The sequence below is a fragment of the Dendrobates tinctorius genome, unplaced genomic scaffold (genome assembly GCF_039654945.1).
Source record: "Dendrobates tinctorius isolate UK_male_01 unplaced genomic scaffold, ASM3965494v1 ptg000177l, whole genome shotgun sequence".
Classification (NCBI taxonomy): domain Eukaryota; kingdom Metazoa; phylum Chordata; class Amphibia; order Anura; family Dendrobatidae; genus Dendrobates; species Dendrobates tinctorius.
The window spans coordinates 11367343-11377894 of record NW_027361844.1 but is presented as its reverse complement, the minus strand read 5'-3'; the positions used below and the strand labels follow the sequence as shown (position 1 = coordinate 11377894).

The following is a 10552-nucleotide window of genomic DNA, read 5'->3' as shown; positions in this document are numbered from 1 at the left end:
TGTCCACGATCTACGACGTCAGAGGGAGATATACCAGCCTTTCCCCAACAAGAACTGCAAGCGATGTTATTTTTTTGTACACCTTTTTTTCAAATATCGTGTTGTGTACAAATCCTGTTGTTGCCGTTACTGATCTAGTCTCCCTGTGTGGAGTATTCCATGCTTGATTTAACCTGTTCTAGTAAATCCTGTTAACCCCTTCTCTGCCACCGGCTCTTCACTGCATTCAACGAATCTTATCCTCTTACAACTGCCGTATAAAAAAAATAAATAAAAAACATGCCAAAAATGTTGCTTTTCATCATATGACGGGGGTCAGGCTGGTGGCTGGTTGTAGTTACAGAAAGGGGTTCAGGCTGGTAGCTCTCTGCGGTGACAGACAGGGGTCAGGCTGGTGTCTCTCTGCGGTGACAGACGGGGGTCAGGCTGGTGGCTCTCTGCCGTGACAGACGGGGGTCAGGCTGGTGGCTCTCTGCGGTCACAGACGGGGGTCAGGCTGGTGGCTCTCTGCGGTCACAGACGGGGGTCAGGCTGGTGGCTCTCTGCGGTCACAGACGGGGGTCAGGCTGGTGGCTCTCTGCGGTCACAGACGGGGGTCAGGCTGGTGGCTCTCTGCGGTCACAGACGGGGGTCAGGCTGGTGTCTCTGCGGTCACAGACGGGGGTCAGGCTGGTGGCTCTCTGCGGTCACAGACGGGGTCAGGCTGGTGGCTCTCTGCGGTCACAGACGGGGTCAGGCTGGTGGCTCTCTGCGGTCACAGACGCGGGTCAGGCTGGTGGCTCTCTGCGGTCACAGACGCGGGTCAGGCTGGTGGCTCTCTGCGGTCACAGACGCGGGTCAGGCTGGTGGCTCTCTGCGGTCACAGACGCGGGTCAGGCTGGTGGCTCTCTGCGGTCAAAGACGGGGGTCAGGCTGGTGGCTCTCTGCGGTCACAGACGGGGGTCAGGCTGGTGGCTCTCTGCGGTCACAGACGGGGTCAGGCTGGTGGCTCTCTGCGGTCACAGACGCGGGTCAGGCTGGTGGCTCTCTGCGGTCACAGACGGGGGTCAGGCTGGTGGCTCTCTGCGGTCACAGACGGGGGTCAGGCTGGTGGCTCTCTGCGGTCACAGACGGGGGTCAGGCTGGTGGCTCTCTGCGGTCACAGACGGGGGTCAGGCTGGTGGCTCTCTGCGGTCACAGAGGGGGGTCAGGCTGGTATCTCTCTGCGGTCACAGACGGGGGTCAGGCTGGTGGCTCTCTGCGGTGACAGACGGGGGTCAGGCTGGTGGCTCTCTGCGGTCACAGACGGGGGTCAGGCTGGTGGCTCTCTGCGGTCACAGACGGGGGTCAGGCTGGTGGCTCTCTGCGGTCACAGACGGGGTCAGGCTGGTGTCTCTCTGCGGTCACAGAGGGGGTCAGGCTGGTGTCTCTGCGGTCACAGACGGGGTCAGGCTGGTGTCTCTCTGCGGTCACAGACGGGGGTCAGGCTGGTGGCTCTCTGCGGTCACAGACGGGGGTCAGGCTGGTGGCTCTCTGCGGTCACAGACGGGGGTCAGGCTGGTGGCTCTCTGCGGTCACAGACGGGGTCAGGCTGGTGGCTCTCTGCGGTCACAGACGGGGGTCAGGCTGGTGGCTCTCTGCGGTCACAGACGGGGTCAGGCTGGTGGCTCTCTGCGGTCACAGACGGGGTCAGGCTGGTGGCTCTCTGCGGTCACAGACGGGGGTCAGGCTGGTGGCTCTCTGCGGTCACAGACGGGGTCAGGCTGGTGGCTCTCTGCGGTCACAGACGGGGTCAGGCTGGTGGCTCTCTGCGGTCACAGACGGGGTCAGGCTGGTGGCTCTCTGCGGTCACAGACGGGGTCAGGCTGGTGTCTCTCACAGTCCCAAGCACTGAACACTTTTAGTACACTGTACTGTAAGTACGAACGTCCCTGACCCTGGCCACTCCTACAAAGTTACCGATTGGTTTGCGGGCGATGTTGCTACTTGTGTGATTGGTTTAGAAAAAGGGGAGGATTGTTATTGGTGCCTTTTCAGCCTGTTTGTAGCTGTGAACTTTGCTCCTGTGTGTGCGCTCAGGCTGAAGGTAGTGAACATGGCAGCGACCCGGCGGCTGGCCCACACAGTGGCCGTGATCACCATCAACCACCCTCCTGTCAATGCATTGAGGTAACTGCTGGAACTACATCTCCCAGCATGCATCGGGGGTCCTGTGCCTATATGCAGCTGTAGTTGAGCGATATATTATGCAGTGCAGCCATGACTTGCTTGTAATTGTAGTTCCACAACAGCAGAGAAGCTGCTGGCTTTGTGGCAAGCTATGTGATCTGAAAGACTAGGCTGTAATCAGTGCTAATCCTGCTGGGAGTTGTAGTATGTTAATAGCTGCAGATCACATGTAAGGGAAGTCATACTGTCAGCTGTATACAGGTGACTTGTGCTGAGCAGTCCGCGTCCTGTCAGTGCAGACATTCAGTGACTTGATGATGGCATTAATAAGCTGTCTTCTAACATTTGTACGTGTAGTTCTCTAACTTTGAGCAGTTTCTCCCAGAGTGGGCATATCAGTGTATGATTGGTAGGCCTCTGACCTGCGGGCCCCCACTGATCCTGATGATGAAGGGGGCGCTACAGACCCTTCTAGCACTCCCCCCACTATGGCGCTCTCTGACACTTGCCCCTGGGACAATCTGTGGGTGCTCCTGTACCCCTGGCATCCGGGGTACTGCTACAAAAGCACTACAGGGTGACATCCACTTATATAAGGAGCTGCAGATTGGCGCCGCTGGTTTCTATAACCTAAGGCATCCTAAGATTCCCTAAGAAATAAAGTAGCCTGCCTTAATCACTATTAAATGTTACTTAATGTAGGGATGAGCGAATAACTTCGAATAAGAGCTTTTCCGAGTAGCTATAGCGCTTCCCAAATAGCTGCATCGGGAACCCGGATACCTGGAGCGCTGCCGATGATCGGCTCATGTGTCGCGGCTGTGTGACTGTCACAATACACAGGCTCTCCATACATGTGCTGTGCCTGTCACACAGTGGTGACGCATGCGGCGCCAGACGCCTGATTATTGGGAGCGATGCGGGTTCCCGATGCAGCTATTCAGATAAGCTCTTATCAGAAGCTATTCACTCATCCCTATTACATATATCTTTCTGTCTTTTAATACTCCTCTGACCTCTAGGCTCTGTTACATATGCGTATCCCTGTAGGCTGTTCTATGGGTTCAGTACATACATACATTTGTGGGAAGCCTTAGATTTCACAAACCTGCCTGTATGGGCAAGTGTTTTACAATGAACCTTGCCGTTCCCTGCAATCCTCAGGACGGGCTTCTCTATATACATAGGATCAGTGGCTGAGGGTCGAGGGCTGGGACCAGCACTGATCGGGAGAATGGGGAGCTTTTTGTCCCATAAGAGTGGAGTGGGAGTGCGTACCCCAAACACTGCTCCATTCATTCTTTGTCAGCCCCATAAAGGATGAAAGGAGCAGTGGTCCGTAGTGATGAGTGAGTACTCTGATAAGGTGTCATCCCAGTGTCTTCAATGTTCTTGAATAATAAGTTGGAGTCTCCATGGCTGCATGTCTCGCGGCTGTTAGGTAATTCTTCCATGTGTTGCAGCTGTCGATCAGCCTCCAGACATGTAATCGAGGGGACTCGAACATATTTTTTGAGCAGGCCGAAGTCACTGGGTTAGCACATGAGCATGCTTAGATAACACCTTATGCGAGCATGCTCGCACATCACTAGTGGTTAGGCATCCGACCTGCTGCACCATTTTGTAACCGGGATAAAAGTAGAATGTTTGGGATAAATATTTCCCAATCTGCTGATCAATGGGACAACTTGCAGATTACTGGGTATCACTGGACAACCCCTTAGGTTCATGTCATCTATTTTATCCTTGGGATCCCCATGAATCTTGAGAATCAAGGGGCCTTGTTGCTGCCAGTCAGTTTTCCCTCTGCTTTGGGGGGGTTCCCAGACACTCTCTATATGGCCGGGGTCAGACTTGCGAGAAACTCGCACAAGTGTCACACGTCAATACCCGGCACTGGGACTGGAGCGTTCAGCTGCATAGAAATACATGCAGCCACACGCTCCGCTCTGAGTGCCAGCAGCAGTGCCGAGTATTGACGTGTGAGACTCGTGCGAGTTTCTCACTAGTCTGACCCCGGCCTATAAGTGAATAAGGCCAGCTGGACCCAGCACAGCCGGGAGGCCAGAGTGATGGCCCACCTCTTCCGACAAGCCTATAACCTGCAGTAACCACCGATCGACCAAACCGCTGCACGACCAGCTCTACCCTCGCCTACTGTATTATCACCCATCCCTTGAAGATTGTGAGCCCTCGCGGGCAGGGTCCTCTCTCCTCCTGTACCAGTTATGACTTGTATTGTTTAAGATTATTGTACTTGTTTTTATGTATACCCCTCCTCACATGTAAAGCGCCATGGAATAAATGGCGCTATAATAATAAATAATAATAATAATAATAATAATAATAATGTTGTAGGGCTCATTCAGATGCCAGTATTTTCCACGTATGAGAAAAATGAACCAATTATTTTGATCAAAGTGTCTTCGGTTTTTGTCTTACATGTGGGAGAGTTTCTCCACTTTCCCCTTTTTGACAGTCCGTAATGTCATCCGAGTGCTTTTTTTTTTTTTTTTTTTTTGTGACCCATAGACTTGCATTGCCAATTTTGATCTGACCCTCGTATCAAAATTGGATATATCTCCGTTTTTTGTTAAATAGGCCACTCAGACAAATGCTATCCATGAAAAAGCCGGATAGTGCTCATACGAGTAAAACAGAATGAGCTGTTACTAAGATTGGAGGACCCCTTTAAATAAAGTCTGTCATCATGGTTTCATCTGATTTTGTCCCCGATCACGTACCCTAATTATGCTAAGCTATCAGTTACAATATCACCAACAGTCCTCAGAGTCCTGATGTAGGACATGCAAGTTGGGGCCCACCGTTCGGACCCTCAACAGAGAATCTCATTTTATGTTTATAATTTAGGCCTCTCTCAAACGTCAGTGTTTCCGGTGCGCGTGGTGACAGTTTTCACACGTACCGGAAACACTTGCACACATTGACCCAATCAATTGAATGGGTCTGTGCACATGTCAGTGTGTTTACACAGACCGTGTGTCCATGGGCAAAAGCACGCTTACCAGCAGCATGGGCCGCATAATGTCTCTTTTGGAGCCTGGGAATCAGCAGTACTGTTCGCTCTGTTCCCCAGCGCCGGGTGATGAAAACGGTTCTCATCATTGTCCCCTACTCTGCCGGAGATCAGCATGAGCAGGGGACAATTGTGAGAGTTGTATTAAAGTGTACATTTAAGAATAAAATAAAAAATCACATTATACTCATCTGAACACCTAATCCCCTGAAGCATTTGTCCCCTGTAATCAATCAAAAATGGCAAGCAACAATATCCCTCACCTGTCCGAATTTGACCGTTTCCCTACAGTCACAGGCATCGGCTGATGGGACTACTACTTTTGTCAGCCTATGCCTGCTGCAACTAATAACAGTGAGAGCAGGCGCCGGCTGATGTGAGTAATCATCAACCGCCGCCTGCTTTATAAAAGAAAAACGACATGGATTACCCTCTACTTTTGATAACCAGCCAGGCAAAACCGACAGCTGTGGACTGCAACCCTCAGCTGTCAGTTTTAGCAAGGCTGGTTATCATGAATAGAGAGGTCCTCACGCTGTTTTTTTAAATTATTTAAATAATTTTAGGAAATGATGGGGTCCCCTCCCCATTTTTAACAACCACTCACGTTAAAGCAGACAGAGGGTAGACTTCTCAGGCTGGGAAGGAGCCATTGATATTGCCCCCCCCAGCCTAAAAATAGAAGCCTGCAGCTGCCCCAGAAAAGGCGTGTTCCTTGCAGTGGCAAGTGGGGTTCATATTTGTGGGGTTGGTGTCACCTTTGTATTGTCAGGTGACATCAAGCCCACAGATTAGTAATGGAGAGGCGTCTTTGAGACACCTATCCATTTCTAATCCTATAGTTGTATGGTAAATAAAGACAAAGCAAGAATAAAGTCCTTTATTTGAAATAAACACTTTTTTTTTATTTAAAAATAACAAACACAGTTATAGTCACCTAGCACCCATTCTGTTGAAGCTTTCGTCCTGTAAAAATGAAAAGCAACCATATCCCTCACCAGTCCGACTTTCAGTCCCACTCCGTAATCCATGTGTGCAATAAATAGTTTTCAACCTGAACGGTGCCAAGATGCAACCATCCAGGCTGAGAACCACTGGTGAATGAGCTGCTGCGTGCGCAGCCTCAATGACAAGCGGGCATCGAGGTTACCTCCAGTCGCTGAGGCTACGTTCCCTGCCACATGTATAAAACACACGGACACTGATATCTCCAGTACTGGTTTATCTAGCACCAGAAATATCAGGTCGTGTGAAAGAGCCCTTACACAAACAGTAATCCTTAAACCACTGAACTCCTTAATTTGTCTTTTCCTCTTATTTCTTTTCTTTCTCAGCTCTTCTGTTCGTCATGCAATAGTGAAGGAGTTTGGAGAAGCCAGTAAAGACCCGTCGGTGAAGGCCATTGTGCTGTCAGGGGCCAATGGAAAGTTCAGTGCCGGTATGATTTATTGGTATAGGATTACTTATTATTGATTATTGACTAGTGAGTATGAAGATACCAGAAATCTGCCATCAGCGAAATAACACTGCGTCCAGGGCCACCATTTACAGCTTTAGAGATGCTGGGTGTAGAGCGAGTCATGACCTTAGTGCTTTAGGGTAAATGCAGATATAGTGTAAGTGCGGCAGATTTGTGTGCATAAAACCCACATTGTAATACAGTAGTAGGTAAATTGATATTTTGGAAATTTTCTTCATACAGATTTTTTTTCATTTACATTTTAAAATCTACATCTCATCAATAATAATGGTTTTCATTATGAATTTCATCCTTTGTAATGTATAGGGTAAAATAAGTGTCAAATTTGAAACAAAAGCCACATATGACCCATGCTGATTTTGCTGCTGTTTATCTGCAGATACTCTGCATGAAATCCTCCATGTGTGCAGTTAACCTTACAGTGTCAGAGCCCTGCTTTCCAAATATTGTCCTCTACTTAGAGGCTTCCGAATGCACAGCCGTCACCGCCCTAAAGGGATCATCCAATCTTGGCAAATTATCACCTATTTACAGGGTCGCTGAGTTGTGATCGCTAGGACATCCACAAATCTGAGAATGGGGCTCTGAAATGTTGGAGGTAGGAGAGTACGCACTCGACGATGTCCAGCAGCCAATAATCCATTTTGAAAACCGATTTTTGGGAACGCTGAAGGTCCGATCCTTAGTCTTCTAGCAACTAGAAAGTTATCCGACTGTTTGTGTGTTATGAGAAAGCTTTTAGGTCTCCTTCTGACGTCTGTGTTGCACATACGTGCTTTATCCATTTTTTTTTTTTTTTTTTTCTTACTGGTACAACAGGTATCCATTATAAGGCCGGGATCACACTTGCAACTGCAATGCGAGAAACTCGTGCATCAATACCCGGCACTGCCATCGGCACTCGGAACCGGAGTGTGCGGCTACATGTATTTCTATGCAACTGAGCCCTCTGGTCCTGAGGGCCGGCGGCAGTGCCGGGTATTGATGAGAGAGACGTAAGTGTGATCTCGGCCTAATGGTGCCATTCACATGACCATGTGTTTTCACGGCCATGTGTCCAATCAAGCCTCATGGAAACCTGTCCATTATATTCCGGTATCACAGATGAGGAGTGCTAATACAAGTCTATGGGCCTGTGAAAAACCTATTCCGCACATGGATGGCATCAGTGTCTCGTATGTATTCAACATTGCAAAGTACAGGGAATCTTTGTCTCTTATTTCTTTATTTATCCATCCGTGAAAAATACTGATGATGGTAAAAATGAACACGTGGACCGTACTTCGATCCAAAACACTAACACCGGTGCCATTTTTTCATGTACATAAGCACTGACGTGTGAATGAGGCCGTATATCTCCTTAGAACCATCAAGACCCTTCTGGCGCTAATTTATTTATTTTATTATTTTTTGTTAATTATCATTCATTCATTTTTGTTTTAGGTGCTGACATCCGTGAATTTGCCACCTCTGCTATAAAAACTGTCTCCTTGGAAGATATCAATGCAACAATTGAAGCTAGCCGGAAACCTGTAGTGGCTGCAATTGATGGAGTTGCCCTTGGCGGAGGGCTTGAGCTAGCCTTGGCATGTCACTATAGGGTGGCCAGTGCACAGGTAACAGTATAGCTACATGTCTCTTTATTTGCTAATCTGTGATAGAGGAAAACTACACCGTGCGTTTGTGGTCACTGGTGGACGCATACAGTCATGAGGTATACATCCCACAGTGGCCACCACAGTGGTACCTCTAGTATAAGGACCCATTGCAAAAAAAATGGAAATTGCACAATATTTCTCTTTTTTTAAAAAATTTTTTTTATGACCTTCAGTATAAAAATGAGCAGTCTGCTTCGCTTTTATATACAGTCAAATAAACTGTGGACAAAAGAGTACACATCTGGCCTCCGTCTGGTAAATGAGAGGCTTATGTGAACGTTAAAATATATACTGGAAGTTTTTAGTGGCATGTACTTTTTGCCAAGCGCATGACTGCAGTATGCACATAGCCTTATCGCTCTCGTTATTGTACCCCGCTGTGGCTGCTGGCTCTTTAGGCTAAGTGCACACGTACCGGAACTCTCGCGGAAATTACCGCGAGAGTTCCGGAATTCCAGTCCGCGGGAAAATCGCATTTTAAATTCCCGCGATTTTCCCGCGGAAAAACTAGCATTTTGCAAGCGTATTTAGCTTGCAAAATGCTAGCGTTCTCCAAGCGATCTGTAGCATCGCTTGGAGAACTGATTGACAGGTTGGTCACACTCGTCAAACATAGTGTTTGACAAGTGTGACCAACTTTTTACTGAGGCTGCCTATGCGGCATCAATAGTAAAAGATAGAATGTAAAAAAAAAAAAAAATGGTGTTATTCTTACCCTCCGACGTCCCGCGCATCCGTTCCCAGTAATCCTTTGCGAAAATGCCCGCGATGACGTCAGTTCTCGCGGGATCGCGACGTCTCGCGAATGACCGCGAGACTTCGCGATCCCGCGAGAACGGACGCCATCGCGGGCATTTTCGCAAAGGACTACTGGGAACGAGAGCGGGAAGGCTGCGCGGGACGTCGGAGGGTGAGAATAACAATATTTTTTATTTTTAAATTCTATTTTTTACAGGGATATGGTACCCAAAGCTCGGAGGACAGTCTCCTCTCCTCCGGACCGTGGGTACCATCCGCCATTGTTCTGCTTACTTTCCGGATGGTGGGCACAGCCACATGCGGAAACAATGCATTCCTATGGGTGCGGGATCGCCGCGATTCCGCAAATTAATGAGCATGCTGCGGTTTTTACCGCGAAGCGATTCCGCCGCGGTAAAAACCGCAGCATTAGTACAGCATTGCGGAATCCCATAGGAATGCATGGGATGCTTATTTTTCGCGGCAAAATCGCGCGGTTAAAACCGCCGCGGAAACGCGAAAAAAACGCCACGTGTGAACTCAGCCTTACACAGACGTTGGGGCGACTCTGACTGGACTCTCTGACTGTGCTGCTTTTGGGTGACGTATTGCACTCCAGCTTGGGGTGTGGAATTACCGTACTTTATTAGCTCTCTCATTTTCTGAGCTTCAGTTCCTCTTCCTGAATAAGCGATTTTACTCAATGATGAGCTTCAACCCAGGTTTTTTTTACCTCTTTCCATCAGGTATCTACCAAACACTGCAGGGTTCCTATTAGGGATTATTGATTGGTTTTCCTTGCTGTTTGTTATATATCTAGCACATTATATTACTACAGGGTTATAATAACTGGTCCAGTCATTTTTGATTGTCTTTTTTTCTATTGCTCCCATTGTATTGTCTGCATTATATGGAGCTCTATTAATAGCTTGATTGATCCATATTTAGTGCCATTACATTCTGCAGCCAGCGGTGTACATGCTGATGAGACTGTTTTTTGTTGCTTTTGTGCAATTAATAAAAATTTATATTTTCACATAATTGTCTCATGCGTGGTGATCCCACATATATGCAGTGTCTGTTTTCTTCTTTTGTCCATTGATCTAATTCACTTGCATGTGGTGATCCCTGCATTAGGTTACTACTCAGGTATAGCTGGATGGTGCCCACTCATTTGAATTTTATTGTGAACGTTAAAGTATATACTGGAAGTTTTTAGTGGCATGTACTTTTTGCCAAGCGCATGACTGCAGTATGCACATAGCCTTATCGTTCCACATTGTAGATATAGGAAGCTCGCCAACAAGGAAACATTTTATATCTGTATTTGCAAATTGTCTCTTCAGAGAGGAAGAGAACTAGAACTCTAGTGCCACCTATAGGATGTAGCGATCCTACAAGTCAATATCGACCCTTTAACGAGCCTTGCAGTATGACTTGGGATAAAAGCCAAACTAGAATCCCAATTTTCCGACACGGTGTGTCGGGGTA

At 48.1% G+C, this 10552-nt stretch overlaps 1 protein-coding gene across 1 annotated transcript in view; it reads left to right on the top strand.

The window, feature by feature from the left end:
* The first annotated feature begins 2006 nt into the window (after positions 1-2006).
* Positions 2007-10552, top strand: part of EHHADH (enoyl-CoA hydratase and 3-hydroxyacyl CoA dehydrogenase) — a 106497-nt gene continuing 97951 nt past the window's right edge. Inside the window, exons 1-3 of the mRNA XM_073551546.1 lie at positions 2007-2148; positions 6520-6623; positions 8109-8281. Coding sequence (XP_073407647.1) covers positions 2075-2148; positions 6520-6623; positions 8109-8281 — 351 coding nt within the window. The 5' untranslated portion in view covers positions 2007-2074. The remainder of the gene's footprint in view (positions 2149-6519; positions 6624-8108; positions 8282-10552) is intronic.